At 40.7% G+C, this 23,825-nt stretch overlaps 1 protein-coding gene across 1 annotated transcript in view; it reads left to right on the top strand.

The window, feature by feature from the left end:
• Nucleotides 1-1,999: 1,999 nt before the first annotated feature.
• CDH10 (cadherin 10) overlaps nucleotides 2,000-23,825 on the top strand; it is a gene marked incomplete at both ends in the record, with an annotated part of 74,716 nt that continues 52,890 nt past the window's right edge. The window contains one exon of the mRNA XM_082310056.1: nucleotides 2,000-2,230. Coding sequence (XP_082166182.1) covers nucleotides 2,000-2,230 — 231 coding nt within the window. The remainder of the gene's footprint in view (nucleotides 2,231-23,825) is intronic.

Genomic DNA, 23,825 nt, shown 5'->3' with positions numbered 1-23,825 from the left:
AAGAAACATTTCTAAGTATCTGAGAATAAATCATAGTCCTCCTCTCTCACTCAGTATACCTTTGTTTCGAAAGAACATAAATATGAGTTTTGATAAACAATTTCCAAGGTGGAGGACATCTCCAGTTTGTACATTCTGATCTAATTCAGCATATGTTATTAGTGCTTGATATTAGAACAGATTGTTCTGGGTAGTATTCAAAGTTTACAAATCAAGTAAATGTCGATGCATAGCCTGGTGTTTATTTCGACAAATGAAAATGAGCATCTATGAGTTACTGTGAACAGTCTTGAGGCTAAAGTACTTGAAAGCAGTGGCTTTGAGAAGTTCTTCAGTCGTCCAAATGTTGGAGGAGAAGCAAGAGATTCTCCTGAGAGAATTTAACTCTGAAGACAAAAGCTGGTTCCTGAACTGAATCTGTTCAGTTATTAACAGACAAACACACACATGCACGCACAAATACAGAGCCTTTAACTGTAAGAAATCACTACATTTCATAGGCTTTCCACTCTAAACCCGACACTTTATTGCAAACTCTTTTAATCATCACAGGCTTACTGGAAATATCTTAAGTAGAACACCAATATCAAACTGAAACTCAGAAAGAATTTCTGAAAGTTTTACATAGCTCTACTTTGAAAAATAAAAAAATTTGAAGATGATAGTGACCTATAGTATAATGCTATTGAAAACAGAGGACACAAGGGATTGTTGTGTGCAATGTTATCTATCAAAATCAGAAAAGAGAAGGAAAAAAAAACCCAAGCTTTTTACTACTTGAATTTTGTGCCACATATGGAAGAATATACAAGGAACTGTAACCACCATCCATGCATTTTGTTTTCTGTGGGCATGCTAAAAAAAAACCCAACAAAACCACCCTGATTAAAATTTGCAGAAACTATACCCTGTTATGAAGACAAATCATAGGTTTTCATGATTTACTGAAGGAAAACATTACCAAATGATCTCGCTAGCAAAAAGTGTTACTCTTTAAATGCTGGGATGGAATTAAAGTGAAGAGAACCTGACTAAATTTTTCTTGCTGAAATAGCATCTCATGATTCTGTCAGAAGAAGGAAAAACTAAAAGAAAACAAAGCAAAACAAAAAAGTGGAGACAAAACAAAGATGAGTTAGGAGACGCTTGCCTTCTCTCTGCAATATCACTTCCCACGATCAGATTAATTTCAGTACTTTCTAAAATTAAAGTTATTCAGGACTTGCAAAACAGGCCCTCATTTTTAAAGACTTCCTACATTTTAAGGCTAAGTTTGCATCGCTCCATATTGCAAGATCATCTCAAGAACTTCTTCTATTTAAAAGTTGGCTTCTTGTCATGTTGTATTTCTTCTGATGCATATGATGTTCTCTTTTACCATTTAAAACACCCTGGAGAACTGGTGTTTTACCATTTCCTCATTTCTAAAACACTTTGTGTTGGCTTTTCAGTCCTCTTGATAGCAAGATTAATAAAACACTGGAATTCTTGTAAATCAAATTGGGTGGAAAACATTTGAAGCAAAGGCAGCAGTATTTAATGTGTAAGTTTCAGCAATATTAATCCCCCTGTCTACATAAAGAACACTCTTAGAAGTTTCTAAATGGAAAGATTTTAATGGAGAAATAGTTGATCATCTCAGAGCATTCTTATTCTTTCTTAGGAAGTGTTTTGACAGCAGCTACCTAACATATTCATAATGTTCTCCCTATCTGGATAACCTTTATATTCCTAACCAGGTTGCTTTCTATGGCATAATGTTTTGTATCTGTGGGCTGCAGTAACAGGGATGTTGGACACTAGGGAGTGAATGCATTTCAACTTACATAGTCTCTTCTCTGTTTACTTTCAGGATTTGGATACTATGTAGAGTTCAGAGAGGAGTGGCTGGAAACTGCTTGGCTGCATCAGCAACTAGAGACATAAAAAGCAAGTCGAGAAAAATAAAACTGTAGACTCCATCACTGACCAGCTTGAAGACCATCAGCAGTGGAGAACTATGACAATACAGCAAGTCCTATTACTTCTGCTGCTCTGGATGCGGCTGCTGCATCCCTGCCATACAGAAATGCTGTTCAGAAGGACTCCTGATCTCAGACCCAAAAGCTTTGGGGGACGTGCATCAGGGAATGATGGAAAAGCAATTCACCGTCAGAAGCGAGGCTGGATGTGGAACCAGTTTTTCCTTTTAGAGGAATACACAGGATCTGATTATCAGTACGTAGGCAAGGTAGGTTTCTCATTAAGATTTCTGTATAATTGTCAAGTTTACTTATCTTTCTACAGAGCTCTATTTTCTACGTTTTATTCCAATGCATAAGAAGCAGATTTCCAGGCTATATATATATTGTTTATCCTGCTATAATTACTAAATTAATATTGCTAGTTAAAGTTATTCAGAAATATATGAATGAAACAAATGAAGATATCTTTGACAAATTTGTTTGCTTTAGCACATCATTCTTACCAGCAGCCCACTCAGATTCTCTTCTGTATCAAAACATAACATTTTATAATTAATTATAAAATTCTTTTTCAACTCTTTCTCTTTGAATATTTCACATTTCATACAAGATAATGCATTCTTTTTCTGCGCTTGTTTGAAGAATGCAACCTATTTTGAAGAAAAAATATTCTTCCTCTTTAACTCTCCCTGAATTTCAGTAAACTGCAGTCAGTAAAATTCATTGACAGCCATGTGGTAGAAATGAGGTGGTTAGGAAGGGACCTACAATAGAATTCGACAGAACTGCACATATGACTGCATAGCGTACTAGATGCATACATAAAGGACACTGAAAGTGTCCTTTAAATTATTTTCAGTTGACATGTTTTGCTCTGCAATTTATTGTAAAATATATAACGTATAATGCCACAATAATATTCAAACAGGTACAAGAAATTAATTCAAAATGGTAATTTGCTTGAAAGTGGAAGTTAGCGTCAGCCGTAATGGGTACCAGTTAGCACCAATTGTTGGTGATAAACACAGAAATTTCATTTTCTATAATCCAGATTTTAATTTTTTACATTGTTTTGAACTTTTAAAATACTGCAGAGAAATAGTGACTTGTTGAAAATCACAGAATCACAGAATAGCTGTGTTTGTAAGGCACCTCTGGAGATCATCTAGCCCAGCCTCCCTGCTCAAAGCAAGGTCAGCTAGAGCTTGCTCAGGACTATGTCCAGTCAAATTTTAAATATCTCCAAAGGTGGAGACTACACAATGTCTCTGGGCAACCTGTTCAAGTGTTTGACCACCCGCTCAGTAAAAAGTTTGTTCCTATATTTAAAGAGAATTTCCTGTATTTCAGTTTGTGCTTATTGCCTCTTGTCCTGTCACTGGGCACCACTGAAAAGAGACTGGGTCTGTCTCCTTCACTCCTTCCCATCAGGTATTTATATACATTAATAAGGTCCCTGCTGAGCCTTCTCTTCTCCAGGCTGAACAGTCTAGGCTCTCTCAGCCTCTCCTCATATGAAAAATGCTCCAGTCCCTTAATCATCTTAGGGGTCTTTTTGCTGGACTCTCTCCAGTAGCTCCATGTCTGCCTTCCATGAGGGAGCCCAAAACTGGACACAGCACTCCAGATGTGTCTCACCAGGGCAGAGTAGAGAGTAAGGATCATCTCTCTTGATCTCCTGGTGATGCTTTTCCTAATGGAGCCCAGGATGCTGTTGACCTTCTTTGCTGCAAGGGCTCATTTCTGGCTCCTAGTGAGCTTGCTGTTCATGAGGACCCCAAGCTCTCTGCAAAACTGCTTTCCAGCCAGCTGGTCCCCAGTGTGTACTGGTGCATGGGATTATTATATTATAAAATGTTTTTTGAAAGGATTAGAATGTTGGAGGTGTCAAGAAAGGAAATGCTAATTAAAATTTATCAAATTTAAATACTAAGTAAAAAATTAAGAGTGCAAGCTTATGAATGAGTAAATTGCCTCTTTGTTTCCACTTTTTATTTGTTGCTTTGAGTCTGTAACTTTACCATTAGCATTTGAATGACACAGCCATTTCCAAAGCATGTCGAGAGCCTTGTAACTAGTCCCTATATTTATTTCATACACTTATAAAGTCTAAAGTCATGTCTCTCAAGTGTTCCAAAGTATCTAGGCCAGTTCTTCAGTCCAGGCCAGACTGATAGCTTAAGAAAATTGACCTTGCCCACAAAATAAGAAGTGTCACTGTATCAAAGCACTATGCTATTGTATTTGGAAGGGTATTGCTCCCAGAAGCTCTAGGAAATAAATAGCTTTGCAGGACACCCTGAATTCCAAATTATTTAAGCTCCTTCAGAAACCTGCTGATTACTTTTTTTTATTGCATTATTTTTGAATATTTATGATCCCAAATCATAAAGTGTGAGTGGTATCACTTAACAACTTTCTTCCAGGCATGATGAGTGAAGGAAGACTCTTTAGAGGGGAAGGGGTTAACATTTCTACAGGCTAACTCATCCGCATTAGAAAAAGAGAGAGAGATGTTGATAAACACAGAACTACTTTGGCTGAAAGAAAAGTGTTTGCAAATGCAAAGTGATAAGAAAAGATAAGTAAAATGGCAAATAAAGAGTACAGAACTGAGAAGAAACTCGAGGAGCAGTTAGGACTGCACTTTCACCTTTTTTTTCTCTGGTTAGAGAAAAAAGTTGCTAATTTGAGCAAGCAAATTTAAAATTAACCTGAGTATATAAAGTTGCCTTATAGTAATTTTCTAAGTTTGGGAAAGGTGTAGAAAACACATGCACGGGGAGAGTTTTACACAAAAGAAAAAAAAGGAAACAGAAATTGTATGTGGAGCTAAAAATTGATTGTTACTCTAATGAATGTTTTAACAGTCCGATAGTCCTAATTCTCAAATTATTAGAGAAAGAAATAATTAAGAATTAAAATTGTAGTCATAAACTTTACAGTAGCTATCTCTTTTCCCTGCTGTTGCACTCACCTTTCCAAAGGCCATCTGGGTTGTATAGTCAAAATGTTTCTGGATGTTTCCTTTTATCTGACTTTATCCAAAGCGAAAATTATTTGGATAGGTGCGTGACATAAAATGTCACCTTCCTGTTAGTTTCTCTGCAACATGTTTGGAGATTATGTTTGGAAATTATGTGAGATAGTAAGAGCACAAGTTAGAATGCAATGATGAGTGGTCAATGACTAGGAGAGAATGTTTGTCATAGGGAGGTTTCAGTCAAAAATAAGTACTGTCATTTTTAAAATTGACAATAATAGTTGCATGACAAAAATGCCAGTGAAATGATCAGCAGAAATTCCAAAACTCAGGTACCAGATTCATCTAGATTTGTGATTTACATCTGCTTGCTTTCTAAGCTCATGATTGATATATTTTTTCTTGTTTCTTATCCTGCATCTATATATCTGTCAAAGGAGCTTGAAAACTGTTGAATATCACATTACTCTTGAATCCAGTGCCTACAATTCACAATGCAATTTATGCATTCATTTATTCACTTTTTAAGTTAGCTTGAGAACGTTCTTCTAGAATAATATGACAGAAATGAGGTTCAAAGAATGAATGGGATATGTAATCCAGTAACAGCTGAAGAGTTCCTTGTTTAAGTCAACCATGTTTGTGAAATGGTGGCAAATTACATATTGACTGATTATGGACATTCACTGGTTGCTTCAGGTTAGTATTTATTATTATTATTATTATAAGAAAGGAGGATGGTCATCCTTTCCTTCATGTAATACACAGCATCCTGAGGGTAGAAATCAAAACTACATAAGTGAATTTTTTATACACAGAATGTCAAATAATAATTACATCAGTAGTTTCTAGTAAAGGTTGAAGCCATAAAAGAGTAGTGTGGGAAACCAGACCCATATATGTATTACACAATTTATCTTTGAGCTATCTTTGCAAAAATATACTAGGAGACAGTAATTCTGAGAAAAGGTACTTTTCCCAATTTCAGAGAAACATTGCAGGGATGTTCAAAAAGAATCTTAAACCTTATATCAGAAAAGACATTTTATTCATATTTGGGGTTAGAGTTATGGTTAATACTTCCTTTATGTCTTTTTCTGTGCAGAAAGTCTACATATGCTCTATTATTCTTTCTTAACATACTGAAAGCTGATTCGTAATTTTTATTTCTTTTTGTTAGTATATAGCTGCATTAAGATTTAACTGCAGGGTTGGATTTAATTTTGTTCTATCACATTTGTACACAGGAAACGTGTATGAATAATGAATGTTAGTATATAGTTTCAAGGCCCATTTATTATTTTTCAAATAAAGTAGTGCAATTACAAAGTATTATGCAGTTTCAAACTTGTTCTGAAAATCTTCAATTTGTTTTGAGTGTATCCAGAAAAAACTTATTTCTTTTAAATCTAAAAATTATACTCTAATAGCTGTTACCTAAAGGAAGCACTACTGTGTACCAACAGTGTTGTAATCCATAGTCATTCAAAAATAAATTTACAAATAAATTCTTCATCCACACTAAAATTTCCTTCCTTATTATTTCACCAGATCTTGCCATTTGTTTCATTCTTGCAGATATTTTTCCCACTTTGCTTTCTGACATAGTGACCTTTTCCGGCAATTTTTATCACAGTATTTTTATTGCATAAAGGATCGACTGACATGAATGAGAGTGAAGTTCTTAGTTACACTGCAGTGTTTTTTAGTATCTCTAAAGATAATTTATCATACATTTGCACATAAATTTATATATAATTTTGTGTGTGCCGTATTAGAACTGTTACCAGAAAGGATTATCCTGGCACTATTCACAATTGCATGCTTCTAAGTGCATGCATTGATGGTGTAAAGAGCAGAACATGTCAATCTCACTTAGTTCCTTTTAGTTCGAGAACTCCAACACAGACAGAATTCTGAGGAAAGGACTTGGAGTACTATCAATATATGCATACATGACACAGTTTCAAGAACAACAGTACTGGTTTGTAGCCTATCTTTTCCTTTTAGTAACTATCTGCATCTGTTGACACTGTGGATGATATACCACAAAATTGGTACCTGAAGGAGGGTCCCACATCCTTAACTCAATAAAGCCTTAAAGACAGCAATCCCCCAAATGGCATTGCTTTCAGACACCGCATCAAGAGTGTAGTGTGTAACAAAAGTGTGAATGGAGCCCAGGACAGCTTACCACCCAGTCATAAAGATGTAAAGTAAGGAAGCCTCAAATGTTGCTTTTACTCTAGTTAAGTGTATATGTATTGGAATTAAATACACTGTTTTAAGTTAGTATTGCTAGCATTCCTTCATATTGCTTAGTACTGTTAGTATTGCTTAGTATTGCTTCATATAGTCCATAACACAATGAAAATATTTTACATGGAATTTGGCAACATCAGAGGTAAAAAGATGCATTTTCCTGAAAGTCCATGTTCTGTCAAGATAAAAGGATAAAGGTTAGCTAACATCAGATTGCATAAAATTGTCACTCTTGGAGAAACAGCCAGTTTTAAGGAATGATTAAACAAAATAATTTCCTGAAAGAAATGAAAGACAGAAACCATCCTGGGCAAGAATTTTAAATGGACTATTCTTTCTGATGCAGCAGCTACCAAAAATACTGGTTTTGGAGAGGGTAATACAAAAGAGCATGTTGTCTTGATTTCAAAGGGTTCGCCATCAAGTGGGACAAAAAAAAAAAAGTGTTGCTGTTGTAGCGGTAAGATGAAGACTTACCTAACCCTTTTAAAAGCTTCTGTATTTTGATTCCTGAATAATGTTTCTACCATAGCTCTTTGTTTTGTAAAGGCTTTTGGTGTCATGAGAGACTAAAGAGCAGGATTTTTTAATTGAAAGTGCTGCTATGCAGGCATAACAGCTGGTGTGAAGATCTGATTGAGCATAAAATGCCTTCCCTTCCAGGTGAAGGGAATCAACTCTGTGGCACTGTAGTACTGTAGAGGTTGAATTTTCAGCTAGAACAGATTCTCGTGACAGGGATCAATAAAGAAGAACGGAAAGGGAGGAAAGATATTCTGCAAACTGAATAAATGAATTGTGATCTGCTGTGTCAGGAATCAGCTGTCAAGGTGAAAGAGGACAGCCTGTCCTTTAACAGTTTCCACTTGGGATTTTTTTGGTGTAACTCTACTAGATGCAAAAACCAAGTTGTTCACAGCTGTGTATCTTCAAAAATCTTATCTCATTGAAGATACTGCAGTGTGGTGAAATCGACACTTGAGGGACAACAACATTTAGAAATTTCTTTCTCAGGAAGACTTAACACATAGGCTGTGAAGAGGGATATTTAAGGCACCAATTTATGGCAAGGATATGAAAGCTTGCTTTTGGAGGTACATGTGTGGGCTTCTAGATATTTCAGCACAGGTCAAGAATGTCAGAGTGAAATATGTTTCAGTTTCTTTTCTTTTTGAAGGACTGGTTCTTTTCTACCTCTTCTTGTACTCCAGAACACAGGAAATATGATGGCTTCTCAAAACACATGGTACAACCATTGATTTTCCATAACATCAGAGTCATCAAAAGCTTCCTGTAAGATTGTCTTGGAGGCTGATTGATTCTCAGTGAGTGCTGAGATGAAATTCTTTCTCAAACTCTGTTGGGATCCAGCTTAGTAGGGAGTTTATGACTATAACTGGTTAGATTCCTCATTTACTCTAAATTGAAGTGTGCAGAGGGTTTATATTTTCTGTTTGCAAAAAGACTATTCCTTTGGAAACCTCAGTGTATGTTGGAGTCTCTGACTTCTTCCTTAAACAGCAGAAGGAGGTGCTGGTGGCAAAGAGCTGACCTGGCTGAATAGTAAGTTTTTATTCCCATAAAGAATGAATTATTTGTTAGCTACTGTATTGCATGTATCCCTACAAGACACTGGGTTTTGCTGGATGACACAGGACAGAGTTAACAGACAGTTGATAAGGAATGCAAAGGCCTTGTAATATCCACCATTCTTTTAGTGAAGACCGAAGAAGCCACAGTTGTTGTGTGCCTGAATCCAAAGTCAGATATATTTGTTTAAAGGCTGTAGATTCCCAGCCCTGAACAGATGTCTGTGCATATGTGTTTCTCAAAAGTGTTGTCTGATAACAAGGGAAGAGGGGTTGGGTCATTTGGGTAGGACATACTGAGGGCATACTCAATCCAACTGCTTAAGGGAATGATCCCCAGTGTCCAAAGTATCTGATGGTAATTTTGGTCAGATGTGTCAGGCACTGTGAATGAAAGATCTAAGTGAGCATTCCCAGTTGCCTCTTTAGACTGGCAAATCTTGGAAAGGTTGAGGAAGAACAAAGATCTACTGTGAAACTCCAGTGCTTCACAGTGAACTAGTACTGGAATGGATTACTGTTCTTTTAGACATTTTTTTAGGGGTGCAGGCCACATCCAACAGAGCTGAGGGTAGATGTTCCAAGGCAGTTTTGCCCTTCTCAAGGAGTTCAGCATCAGTATTTGTTCTGTTAAGGAGAAATGCTGAATATGTTGAACGCCTCTCTGCTTAAAATCTGTCCTTAAAGACTAAACATACAGACTGCTTTGGGATTTCTGCTTTTTCTCTAAAATGGTAAAGTCAATAGGACTGTTCATCCAACCAGAACCACCTAGTGCTGCATGTTTCATAAAAACAGTGGGGCCTCATCAAATGCTGGTAGCTCAAATGGTCAAGTTAGGTACTAGAGGACATACAGCACACATTGGGAAAGAAAGAAAGGAAGGAAAGAAAGAATATAGGCAAGGATAGAAAAATGAAACAAAAAAAGCTAAAAAGATTAAAAAGTGGGCTAATTAACAGTGATGCCATTCAAACTCTAGCTTAGCAGAGATGATCTGAAAGACAGAACTGAAAGGCAGCGTGTCCTATACTTTTATTACTGTATGAGTTGGACACAAGAAAACGAGCTCAGAGTATGCCAATGCCTCTTTGGGTGCTGTTAGGGAAAAACTGTCTAGCTAACAGCACTAACTAGCTGTAATCAAATGGATATGTCTTATTTACCAACTGGTATAGTGAAAAGAGGGGAAGCACCATGGTTCCAGGTTTGTATCTGCATGAAATCTTCACTGGCAATGAAGTCTGTACCAGTTCCAGTCTCACATCACATATCCATACATAGCTAATTGCCAGAGGACCTTGAGTCACATTGCAAGTGACGCCCCAGTGAACAAACTGAACCATGGCCCAGGCAGAAATCACTCTCTGAGACTACAAGATGCCAAACAGAGAAGCAAGGCAAACTACATAAAAAAGAACTGTAAGACACTAAATTGCTTAGGTAGACACATCTATGTCTTAGGTAGACACATGTTAATATGCTTGTAGACAATAGCTTGAAGTGAAACACTAAGCTTAGTCCAGGACCTCTTTCACTTCTATGGGTACAGTTTTACACATAGTTTGCATAATTTTAAAAGTCATGATAACTGGAAGAGTTATAGTGAATGAAATGGGATGTCATCTCTAAAAGTTATATTTGCTCAGCTTTCAAGCAAATACTAATTTGATAGTTTGTTCTTATTTATCATAGAATCATAGAATGCTATGGGATGGAAGGGACCTTTAAAAGTCATCTAGTCCAACACCCCTGCAATAAGCAGGGGCATCTAAAACTAGATCAGGTTGCTCAGAGCCCCATCCAGCCTGTCCTTGAATGTTTCCAAGGATGGAGCATCAACCACCTCTCTGAACAACCTGTTCCAGTGTTGCACTGCCCTCATTGTAAAAAATTTCTTCCTTATATCTAGTCTGAATGTACCCTCTTTTAGTTTAAAACCATTACCCCTTTTCCTGTCACAGCAGGCCTTGCTAAAAAGACTATCCCCATCTTTCTTGTAGGCCCCCTTTAAGTACTGAAAGGCTGCAATAAGGTCTCCCTGCAGCCTTTTCTTCTCCAGGCTGAACAACCACAACTCTCTCAGCCTCTCCTCATAGCAGAGGTGTTCCAGCCCTCTGACCATTTTTGTGGTCTTCCTCTGGACCCTCTCCAACAGGTCCATGTCCTTCCTGTGCTGAGGACCCCAGAGCTGGATGCAGTACTCCAGGTGGGGTCTCACCAGAGCAGAGAGGAGGGGCAGAATCACCTCCCTCGACCTGCTGGCCATGCTTCTTTTGATACAGCCCAGGATACGGTTGGCTTTTTGGGCTGTGAGGACACATTGCCAGCTCATGTCCAGCTTTTCATCTACCAGTACCCCCAAGTCTTTCTCGGCAGGGGTCCTCTCCATCTCTTCATCCCCCAGACTGTATTGATACTGGGGGTTGCCCCGACCCATGTGCAGGACCTTGCACTTGGCTTTGTTGAACCTTGTGAGGTTCACACAGGCCCACTTATCAAGCTTGTCCAGGTCCCTCTGGATGGCATCCCATCTCTTAGGCATGTCAACTGCACGGCTCAGCTTGGTGTCATCCGCAAACTTGCTCAGGGTGCACTCGATCCTGCTGTCTATGTCACTGATGAAGATATTAATCATAGAATCATAGAGTCATAGAATACCAGGTTGGAAGGAACCTCAAGGATCATCTGGTCCAACCTTTCTAGCACAATCTGGACAAGATGCCCCAGCACCATGTCCAGCTGAGTCTTAAATGTGTTCAGCATAGTGGAGTCAACCACTTCCCTGGGAAGATTATTCCAATGGTTGACTGTTCTCATTGTGAAAAATTTACCTCTCATGTCCAATTGGAATCTCCCTGGGAGTAACTTGTACCCGTTACCCCTTGTCCTCACCATGTGACTCCTTGTAAAAAGGGAGTCTCCACCTTCTTTGTAGCTCCCCTTTAAGTACTGGTACGTGGTGATGAGATCACCTCTAAGCCTCCTTTTCTCAAGCCTGAACAAACCCAGCTCTCTCAGCCTGTCCTCACACAGCAGGCTTCTCAGACCCTTGATCATCTTGGTGGCCCTTCTTGGGACCCCCTCCAGCCTGTCCACATCTTTTTTGTATAACAGGGACCAGAACTGTACACAGTATTCCAGGTGTGGACTGACAAGCACCAAGTAGAGAGGGATAATGACTTCTTTACCTCTGCTGGTGATGCCCTTTTGGATGCAACCCAGCATCCTATCGGCCTTCTTGGCCGCAGCAGCACACTGCTCACTCATGTTGAGCGTCCTGTCCACCAGGACCCCCAGGTCCCTTTCCACTGAGCTGCTCTGTAGCCAGGTGGATTCCAGTCTGAGCTGCATTCCTGGATTATGTTTTCCCAGGTGCAAGACCTTACACGTGTCCTTGTTAAACTTCATAAGGTTCTTGTTAGCCCCCTCTTTCAGCCTATCCAGATCTTCCTGCAGGGTGGCTCTCCCTTCCAGAGTGTCTACTTCCCCACTCAATTTGGTGTCATCTGCGAACTTCATCAGGCTACACTTGATCCCATTATCCAGATCACTTATGAAGATATTGAATAGTGTTGGGCCCAGTATCAATCCCTGGGGGACCCCACTTGTGATGGGTTGCCAGTTTGAAAAGGAGCTATTTACCACCACCCTTTGGGTGCGGCCCGTCAGCCAATTCCCCACCCACTGCACAGACCACTTGTCCAGGCCATAACGCATCAGATTCTCCAGGAGGAGGCCATGGGGAACTGTATCGAAGGCCTTGGAGAAGTCCAAGTAGACAATGTGGACCGCTCGCCCCATGTCAACCGAGCAGGTCACTTTATCATAGAAGGCCACCAGATTTGTCAGGCATGATCTGCCTTTTGTGAAGCTTGGTGGCTTTTCCCAATCACGTGCTTCATTTGACTCGTGATGGCCCCCAGGAGGATCCGTTCCATGACTTTCCCGGGGATTGAAGTAACACTCATGGGCCTATAATTACTGGGATCCTCCCTTGAGCCCTTCTTGTAGATAGGGGTAACACTCGCCTTCCTCCAGTCCTCTGGGACATCCCCCGATCTCCACGACTTCTCGAAGATTATAGAGAGTGGCCCCGCAATGACATCAGCCAGCTCTCAACACCCTCGGGTGGATGGCATCAGGGCCCATTGATTTGTAGGGGTCAAGCTCCTGTAATACTTTGCGTACTAACTCCTTCTTCACTGATGGTGGGTCTATGTTTGGATCCTCCTGGATTTTTGTTCCCTACGCCTGGGATCCAACAGTGTTGGAAAAGACAGAGGTGAAGAAGGTGTGGAGAACCTCTGCCTTTCCAGCATTGTTGATGACTGATTCACCTCTACTGTTTAACAGTGGGCCTATGTCTTCCTTCTGTTTCTGCTTGCATCTTACATACCGGAAGAACCCTTTCTTGTTATTTTTGACATCTCTGGCCAGTTCCAATTCAAGCTGAGCTTTCACTTTTCCATCTGCATCACTGCACACTCTGGCAATGCCCTTGTAGTTTTCAATGGATAATCTTCCACCTCTCCATCTCTGGTATGCATCTCTTTTGGTTTTAAGCAGACCCAGGAGCTCGTGGTTGAGCCAAGGGGGCCTCTTGCTCTGCTTACTTCCCTGTCTTTTATAGGGAATAAACTGGTTTTGTGCTTCCAAGAGAGCATTCTTGAAGAAATCCCAGCACTCACTGGATCCTTTATCCTCCATGGAAGCTTTCCATGGAATCCCTCCCAGCTGAGCTCTGAGCGAGCTGAAGTTTGCTCTTCTAAAATCTAGAACCCTTGTCTTGGTGCTAACCCTCAGCATGCTCAGCCGGATCCCGAACGCCACAATATTGTGATCACTGCAGCCAAGGTTATTACTGACTGAGATATTACAAAGCAGGTTTTCTTGGTTTGTGATTAGCAGGTCCAGTAAAAGAGCACTGGCCCCAGTATGGACCCTTGAGGGACACCACTTGTCACTGATCTCCATCTGGACATTGAGCCATTGACCACTACCCTTTGGATGCGACCATCCAGCCAGTTTGCTATCCACTGAACAGTCCGCCCATCAAATCCATATCCTTCCAATTTAGAGAGAAGGATATTGAGGGGGACTGTGTCAAAGACCTTACAGAAGTCCAGATAGATGACATTCAGAGCTCTTCCCTTGATGCAGTCACTCCATCATAGAAGGCCACTAGGTTGGTCAGGCAGGACTTGCCCTTGGTGAAGCCGTGCTGGCTGTCTCGAGTCACCTCCCTGAACTCCATGTGCCTTAGCATAGCTTCTAAGAGAATCTGTTCTATGATCTTCCCAGGCACAGAGGTGAGGCTGACAGGTCGGTAGTTCCCAGGGTTCTCCTTTTTACCCTTTTTAAAAATGGGTGCAATGTTTCCCTTTTTCCAGTCCCCAGGGACTTCACCTGACTGCCATGACTTTTCAAATATCATGGTGAGTGGCTTGGGAACTACATCAGCCAATTCCCTCAGGACTCTGGGATGCATCTCATCAGGACCCATAGACTTCGGTATGTTCGGGTTCCTCATGTGGTCGCAAACCTGATCTTCTCATACAGTGGGAGGAACTTTCCTCCCCTGATCCCCGTCAAATGTCCCATTGACTCAGGAGGTGTGAGAAGAGAGGTTGCCAGTGAAGACTGAGGCAAAAATGTTGTTGAGTACCTCAGCCTTCTCCTCGTCTGTTGTTACCAGCTTGCTAGTTTTGCTCATCAGAGGGGATATGCTTTCTTTAACCTCTCTTTTCTGGTTGACATACATGTAGAAGCCCTTATTATTCTTTGCGTCCCTTGCCAGCTTCAGCTCCAGCCAAGCCTTGGCCTTCCTGATCCCATCCTTACACAACGAGGCAGCATCCCTGTACTCTTCCCAGGATACCAGTCCCTGCTCCCACTGTCTGCGCATTCTCTTATTGCCCTTTAGTTTGACCCATAGCCATGCCGGCCTCTTCCCTTCCTTGGGTGATTTCTTGCACCTAGGCATTGAGAGCTCTTGTGTCCTATGGAAAGCGTCCTTAAAGATCTGCCAGCTCTGTTCTGCTCCCTTGTCCCTGAGGGCCATTTCCCAGGGGGTCTTGTTGATTAACTCCTTGAAGAGCTGGAAGTTTGCTTTCCTAAAATTCAGGGTCCTGACTATACTCTTCACCTGACCCTTATCTCTCAGGACTGTGAACTCCACCAGTTGTGTGATCACTGCAGCCGAGGCTGCCTCCAGTCCTGACATCACTGATGAACTCACTTGCATTGGTGACCACCAGGTCCAGTATCGCATCCCCTCTGGTAGGGCTGGCTATTACCTGGCTTAGGAAATTGTCCTCCATGCACTCCAGGAGTCTCCTAGATTGCCTACCGCCTGCCATGTTACTTTCCCAGCAGATGTCAGGGTGGTTGAAATCCCCCAGCAGGTCAAGAGCCTGTAAGCGTGAAGCTTCCTGTAGTTGGAGAAAAAAGGCTTCATCAATAGGCTCCCCTTGATCAGGCAGCCTGCAGTAGACACCAACCCTGAGGTTCCCTTTGTTGCCTCAGCCTCTAATTCTTACCCATAAGCTTTCAACCTGCTCGTGGCTATTCTTCAGGGACACTTCTTCACATTCTATCAATTTCTTGACATAGAGGGCAACCCCTCCACCCCTCCTACCTCACCTATCCCTTCTGAACAGCTTGTAGCCTTTGTCAGCTGCACTCCAGTCACAGGATTCATCCCACCAAGTTTCCAGTAATTGCAACTAGGTCATAACTTTCTAGCAGCATGGTAGCTTCCAGCTTCTCCTGTTTGTTGCCCATGCTGCGTGCATTGGTGTAGAGGCACTTCAGCTGGGCTGTTTTCCATGTGACCTTCTTGGAGGAACACCCCTTGGTTCCCTTGAGGAATTTCTCTGATATTTCCCTGTTGGCTCCTATTACCTCAAGAGCCCCCTGCTCATCCCCATAGGACTTCAGCTGTGCTGCAGTGTCTCCATCATGCCTCAGATCAACAGGCTGAGGGCCCCTCGCTAACACCCCATCCCCCGCTAGTACCCCGTCCCTCTAACCATGACGTGTCATCCCACCACTTATCACAGGCAAGCCTGACATCAGCCCCCTACCCCTTCAAGTCTAGTTTAAAGCTCTGTCAATCAGCCCTGCTAGCTCCTGAGCAAAGACCCTCTTCCTCCTTTGAGAAAGGTGAATTCCGTCAGATGCCAGCAAGCCTGGTGCTGTGTAGGCCATCCCATTGTTGAAAAACCCAAAATTGTGATGATGACACCAGCTACAGAGCCATGTATTAATGGACTGGATACGTCTGTTCCTTTCAAGGGCAAGGAGGGAGTTCGCCTTCCACCTTGAGCATGGCCTTGCCTCCATTCACTTCTTTCCTTTCAGCTGCTGCCTTCAGCCTAGCAGGGGGAGGCTACAGGGTTCCCTTGATCTTGAGTATTTCCTATTTGGTGCTCCTGTTTCTGCCCCAGGGAGGGCAGAGCTTGGCTCCACCAGTCAATCTCTTGCTCAGCCTCCCTCCTGCTCTTTATCTTCTACTTCCTCTCATAGCTCTGCCACCAAGCTGAGTAGATCATCCACCTGGTCACACCTCACACAGCTGTTCTTGCTACTGCCAACTGTTACCAGTGAAAGGCTCTGGCACTCCCTGCAGCCTGAGACCTGGACGACTTCATGGTTTGTTGGGAGCACCGTTTTGGTTGCCACATCCATTCTGGTGGTTGTAGAGGACATGGCCGCCTGCTGGGCGGAGACCATAGCTGAGCTCCTTCTGAGAGGGTGAAATTTCTCCTTGGCCTCTATAGGACCATAAGTATTATATAGTTTAACACTGTTAACCATCTTTAATTGAAATTCAAAGCATGGAAGTTGCAATAGATCCTGAAAAACATGAGGTAGTTTTAATCATTATTCTTTTTTTTCACCTTAAGGGAAACAAACTAGGACTGCATGCCATTTCTTGAAGGAGGTGCAAAATAGAGGATGCTGCTCATTGAAATAGGTCTTGAAGCATTAAATTCTGATGCATTGTGGCCATAATTTAGAATCACAACCCAGGAACTCAAACTGTGATATAAAATGTCAGAGAGATTTTGTGTGTGTTTGTGTTTTGTTTTGATGAGCACACTTTAAGTTGCAGCTAAGGAAGACTTTCTTTTCTGAGTGCAGATGTCTACAACAGTAGCGGTGGTAGTTGCAATATAAATAATTCATTGAACAAAGGCTCAGTTCTGGTGTGAATTTGATGAGAAGTGATAATGAGACTGAGTGGTCAGTATCGTCCTACTAGTCACTGGGGTAGGTTTCCTGCCATTGCCTCTCTCAGTCTCTGAGAAAACTATTTCAAAATGTTTGACGTTTTTCCCCCTAATAATCCCAATAGCAGTGATCTGCTATTTTGAAACTAATTTCTAAAAGAGACAATTCTGCTCTGTGCAAGCATAAAGTGCAATAACATTGATCAGTTGTTAGGAATATTTAGAGGGAAGATAGTTTAAGTTATGGTCATCCTTCCAGCTGGTGTAAAATCACCAGTAAGATGCATTTTGCTGAGAGTTATAGCTCTTTTGGGTGGTTTCCAAACTCAAAGTTTGTACGTGGTTATGTATTGCACTTAAAATGGCATCATGCTTCAAAATAGTATAAGAAACAGGAAAGTAATTTAGTCTGAACACTCCAGGTCCTTTCAGTTCAATTTCTCTTTCAAATTTAAAATTGTATCTGCTTGTCACAGAAAGATATTTCAAAAAGCAAAGAACTGATAAAACTGAAATCATTTATATTCAAAGCCGTAGCTCGGCAAAAGTAGAGTCTACCTCATCACAGTACATTCATTCACTCAAGGAATTAAAAAACATAATAGAAAAAGGAGCTTTAGAAATGTTTGACCTACACCTTGTTTGAAATGATAAAAGTATAAATAGCCAGTAGTTTCAACAGCAATTCAAAGGCTGATGCTTTAGGGACTTTTTTTTCTCCTCTCTTGATTTTTGTTTTTTAAAATCAGATGCAGATGACCTTTTAAATATCCTATATACACAGATAGCAAGGAAGAGCCGGGGGTAATACTGAGGGAAAATCGGTGACTTGCAACAAAATACCCATGAGGGAGAGAGTTCTAAGAAGTTAAAAGTTGATGATTACTCTTTGAAAATGTCTTCCTGCTGGAAGCTTTTCCTTATAAGAGTGGTTTTGTCTTTGAAGGTAATTAAAAATAAGCTGAACCAAAAAGGCTGTAATGGCAAGTTCTTTCAAACCCTCCAATGCCTTCTGTTTTGAGGAAGTACGTAGCTATACAGTGAACGTATCTGAAGTCCCTGGCAGACAGAGTAGGATTTGTTTGCAGGAGTAAACAGACATCATTTTCCAATTCATCAGTGTTACTTCCTCAAACTAAATTATTTCTGTTTCCTGAGTCTTTTAACAGCTATTTACCTGAAAGTGTTAAAGGAGGACTGGACCACTGAGGGGAAAAATTGCCCTCTAATTTGACAATATTTTGGTCTGTATCAATTTTAAATGTGCAACCATAGATGAGTTCATGCATTCTTCAAGTCTGAGAACAGAAGTTGTCTTGTTTTCATATCAAAGATCCAATTCACAGACCATCCAGTTGCCTGAACACAGGTGCAAGGTACCTTATGTGTATGAACACACCTAGCAACTTAGAAAGGCATTAATGAATAATTAGGTGGCTTGGCATGCTAAAAGGCATGACCAAACAGACTGTATGCAAGCACCTAGATGGAAAATATAAGCTGAAAGAAGGTACATTATGTTCTGGGATATTTATGATATTGTACATTTGAAAACTATGTAGTTACAAAGATTACTGGCTGCACTGTAAGAATCAGATGGCTGCACACACAAAATTTCTGTGGGAAAAAATTCTGGATACTTTCAACAATATGTAAAAATTGAAGAAAACCTCAGAGCTCAATTGCAATTCTGTTCATCTGTTCTGTTTCCCTTTTCCTAGTTGTAGAAAAGCCTTGCTCCTTCATATTGGCTTACATTGGTACTCTGTGCCTTTCTTCTATTTCCTCCATCTATGGTCTTCAGTACAGTTATGCTACCTGGATTAGCATTATTGTTTTACACACAATGCAGACCTGCACGGAATTAACTTTTTTTGGGCAAAAATTGTAGGTGCTCTCTCTGCTTCTGAACTTCCTTTGAGCCTGCCTTTCCTTTCAACATGCCTACTTATATTTCTTAATCAGTGGTGGGAAGATATGAACATATTAAGCTTCCTCTTCATGTAAAGTTTGAGTTAATCATACTGTCCTTCATTGCCAATATTTTGGTGACTTCTGATTTATTTTTATTGCCCAAAGAATGGCTGTCCCTTCTTAATAATTCTCAAGCAAATGACATTTATTAAGACAACAAGGTTGGAAATAGAGGTTGGACTTGATGATTTGAAATATTTTAGGGTGAAACTGTGGTAGCAAAACAAAACAAAAAAAAACAAAAACAAACCCAAACCCAAAAAAACTACTTTGTAGAAGAACTTGGAAGACTGCCATTTTGAGTATTTTGTAAAGTGGCTGCAAGATACAGTACAGATGATCATGCAGAATACTTTGTCTCTTCCTCATCCAAAAACAGCTGAGTATAGAAACAACCTCTCTTTCTTCCCATTTAGTTTACAAACTGTTTATGCTATGAAAATGTTTTTCTGGGTTTTCTTCCTAAAAAGTTTTAATAGGTTTTTGTAATTATATATAATTTAGAAGTACATATGCTACAATATAGTGATTAGTAGAATAAATTGCACTTGATATCCAAAGGCATATAGTAGGAATAAAGTTTTCTTCCTTCTATATTAAGAACCCCATCTTCCAACAAGAACTTTTGCATAACCTTTTTTGAGGTATGGCATTTGATGTAAAATATGCATAAATTAAAATTTCTGAGTCTCCATGTTTATGATTGCTTATTCCACTACAAATGGGATCTTTAGAAAGTAGAAATATTTAAGAAATATTACTTTGGAGTGAATATAATAACTATTACTACCTAGGCAATCATGGTTATAAATTATCTAACTTAGTACTTAATGATAAAAATGGTATAGATATTTTAAATTTTGAGAGTGAGAAAAATGACTAATGCAATTGTGTAAAAGGTGAAGTAAACAGGGAGAAAAATGAGAGTTCTATATAAATTTTATATTTTAAAGAGTAGGAATTTAAAGAAATGCCATGAAACAATCCATTTTGAGGAAGGAAACAGAAAATTTAGGTAGCGTAATGCAGTGGTCCAGGCCATGTTACTAAAATTCAGAAAATTTTTTAATGAAGTGGAGGTGCTTGTGAAATGCTAAATTAATGTGACAAATAGAATATATGAGCTTCAGGAGAGGCTAAATGACCATAGCCAAATAGCAGATAAATGCATCTATGAGGGGACAGAGCCATGAAAGGACTTTTGTAAAATGATATTAATTTTTTTATTTGCAAAATTTCACAGAACTCTCCACTCCTTTTCTTCTCTAAAAATATCTGTCACTTGTAAGAACTACTGTGCAGGAATATGGCCACATTTTCTTACACAGTAATGTTACTGAGGATGCCAGCTCCACAGAGGATTCCTAGAGGACCTAGAAATACCTTTAGCAATCAGCAGGATGTCTTAGGTCATTCAAAAAGGATAATGAGTCTGCTACATAAATAATACATTTGGAGGATAAGGAAAATGATTGCTTAATTATCTCTTTAGTTAGGTCAGGTTATGTGACAGTCCATTCTCTATATGTCATGAGTGGCATGTTTTCTGGTAAAAGCCAAGTAAAATAAATGTAATAGCTAGAGGACTACTGACCAGTGTGACACTGGAAAGAGCTGCATGGGATTAATCAAGGCTTATCATTTAAGAATAATGGTAGAGATTTCAGTAATACTGATGTATTTGCTAGGAAGAGATAAGGATGTGCTATACAAAACAAAGTCACTGAGGGAGCAAGGAATACTGTTTCAAGTGCCAGGTAAGACTGTGTACCATAAAAGAGAATTAGGAAGTTTTCTAGGAATAGTGTAGAATTCTTTTTACTACTGACAGAAGAAAGCAGGAGCTAATAGTGCACAAGGGAAAAAAATAAAGTTTCATGAAACTGGGACTAATTACTGGATTACTATCTAAGTTTGCCAATGACACAAAATTGGGAGGAGCCGTAGACAATCTCAAGGGCAGAGAGGCCCTGCAGAGAGATCTAGACAAATTAGAGAGCTGGGCAATCACCAACCACATGAAGTTTAGCAAGGGCAAGTGCCGGATTTTGCACCTGGGACAGGGCAACCCTGGATGTACATACAGACTGCGGAACGAGAGGCTGGAAAGCCCCCCCACGGAGAGGGATCTGGGGGTTCTGGTCAATGGCAAGTTGAACATGAGCCACCAGTGTGCCCTGGCAGCCAAGAGGGCCAGCCATGTCCTGGGGTGCATCAAGCACTGTATTGCTAGCTGGTCGAGGGAGGTGATTGTCCCACTCTACTCTGCACTGGTGCGGCCTCATCTTGAGTACTGGGTGCAGTTTTGGCCACCACGGTACAAAAAGGATATGAAGCTACTAGAGAGTGTCCAGAGGAGAGCCACAAAGATGGTGAAGGGGAATGTTTACAGGGGAAGCCATATGAGGAGCGGCTGAAGTCACTTGGTCTGTTCAGGCTGGAGAAGAGGAGACTGAGGGGAGACCTCATTGCAGTCTACAGCTTCCACACAAGGGGAAGAGGAGGGGCAAGTGCTGATCTCTTCTCCTGGGTGACCAATGATAGAACCCGAGGCAATGGCAGGAAGATATGCCAGGAGAGGTTTAGGTTGGATGTTAGGAAAAGGTTCTTCACCCAGAGGGTAGTGGAGCACTGGAACAGGCTCCCCTCGGAGACCGTCACGGCGCCAAGCCTGACAACATTCAAGAAGCATTCGGACAACGCCCTCAGACATATGGTGTGAATTTTGGGGTTGTCCTATGCAGGGACAGGAGTTGGACTCGATTATCCTTGTGGGTCCCTTCCAACTCAGGACATTCTATGATTCTATGATTCTAATTCTGGAAAAAAGAGAATGTAAAAGCTCCCTGTGGTTCTACAGACAAAACAAAAAGAATGGAGGGTTTCAGTATAAATTATAAAGCATTAATTTATACCAAACAAAGGAGATTTAAAAAAAAAAAAACAAACCACAAATGCAAAGAAAACCCAAACACCAACAACATAACCAATATAGTATATTTTATTGGAAATTATGAGAAGGGAGATTAGGAGTGCTTCTGATATCTCACAAATGCCAGCAAACGTCACAGGAGCTTTATGGAAATATTGACTGGGCCTATAAGCTGATTACCAGAGTTCACTCAAGTTAGAAATAATTTTTCATCAGTGATGTAGTACACAGAACACATTTTTGAAAACAGCAATTAACATTGCAAGGGAAAGTAATTACTATAGAGTACAGTTCTTAATTTGTAGCAGCAAAGATCAGGATGGACTTTCTGTCTCCAGTAAAAGTAGTTGAGTAATACAGTTCACTGGGCTGATGATGCTGTCTTGTATGTATACACACACAACATGTAATGCTCTGTATGACTTGTGCCAAGATTTGGATATAAATCTAGTTATTTCGGTATCTTACAGTCTGATAGAGGAATAAAATGTGCTGCTTTGGTAGGAGAACTTTTAATTTAAATTTTAATTATAGCTACCTATCCAGTCTTAATATAAACACAATTAAATTCAGTTAAATTTCCATATGTAATTTTAATTCCCTACGTAATTGAAGTGCCCACAAGGTGTCTACAAAGCACCATTGTGGTCAAATCCCCCAAACCATCTCATGGGAACACAACATGTTGAGAATCCCCTCTTAAGTGCCTGTAGAGTTAGAGATCTGCATGCAGTTTCAGGGCTGTGATCTTGTTGGAATTATGGAGTTGTGGAGGGATGGCTCCCATGATTGGAGTGTTGCAATGGAGGGATACAGGCTCTTTAGGAAGGACAGGAAGGGAAGGCAAGGAGAGGGAGTTGCCCTTTATGTGAGAGAGCAGCTAGAGTGCATGGAGGTCTGCTTGGGGATGGAAGAGAAGCCAACAGAGAGTTTATGGGTTAAAATTAAAGAAAGAGAGGACAGGCAAAGGTGACATTATGGTGGGTGTCTGCTATAGGCCACCTGACCAGAAAGAACAAGTGGATGATGCCCTCTAAAGACAGACAGGAACAGCTTCACATTCATGGGCCCTGGTCCTCATGGGGGATTTCAAACACCCTGATATCTGTTGGAGAAACTACACAGCAGGGCATAAGCAATCCAGGAGGTTCCTGGATTGCATTGATGATAACTTCTTCTTCCAAGTGACTGAGGAGCCAACAAAGAGAGGTCCTCTACTGGACCTCATAATCACTGAAAAGGAGGGCCTCATTGAGGATGTGAAGGTCAAAGGCAGCTTTGGCTGCAGTGACCATGAGATGGTGGAGTTCAGGGTCCTGAGGGGAGGGAACAGAGTGAAAAGCAAGCTCACAATCCTGGACTTCAGGAGAGCAGACTTTGGCCTCCTCAAAGATCTGTTCAAAAAAGCCCCATGGGATAAGGCCCTAGAGGGAAAAGAAACCCACAAAAGCTGGTTAATATTCAAGGACCACCTTCTCCAAGCTCAAGAGATCTCCATCCCAAAGAATAAGAAGTCAGGCAAAAACGCCAGGAGGCCTGTGTGGATGAACAAGGAGCTCCTGGCCAAACTCAAACACAAAAAAGAACCATATAGAGAGTGGAAACAAGGACAGGTAACCTGGGAGGAATACAGAAACATTGTCCAAGCATCCAGGGATGAAGTTACGAAAGCTAAAGCTCCAGTGGAATTGAATCTTCCTAGGGATGTCAAAGACAACAAAAAGGGCTTCTATAAGTACATAGGAGACAAAAGAAAGACAACTAGGGGAAATGTGGGCCCATTGCTCAACAAGACGAAAGACCTGGCTACACAGGACATGAAAAAGATGGAAGTACTGAATGCCGCCTTTGCCTCAGTCTTTACTAGCAAGACCAGCCTTCAGG

This window comes from Platalea leucorodia (assembly GCF_965183815.1).
Source record: "Platalea leucorodia genome assembly, chromosome: 1".
Lineage (NCBI taxonomy): Eukaryota > Metazoa > Chordata > Aves > Pelecaniformes > Threskiornithidae > Platalea > Platalea leucorodia.
Note: the sequence above shows the minus strand (reverse complement) of the source record. Positions and strands in the feature narration are given on the sequence as shown.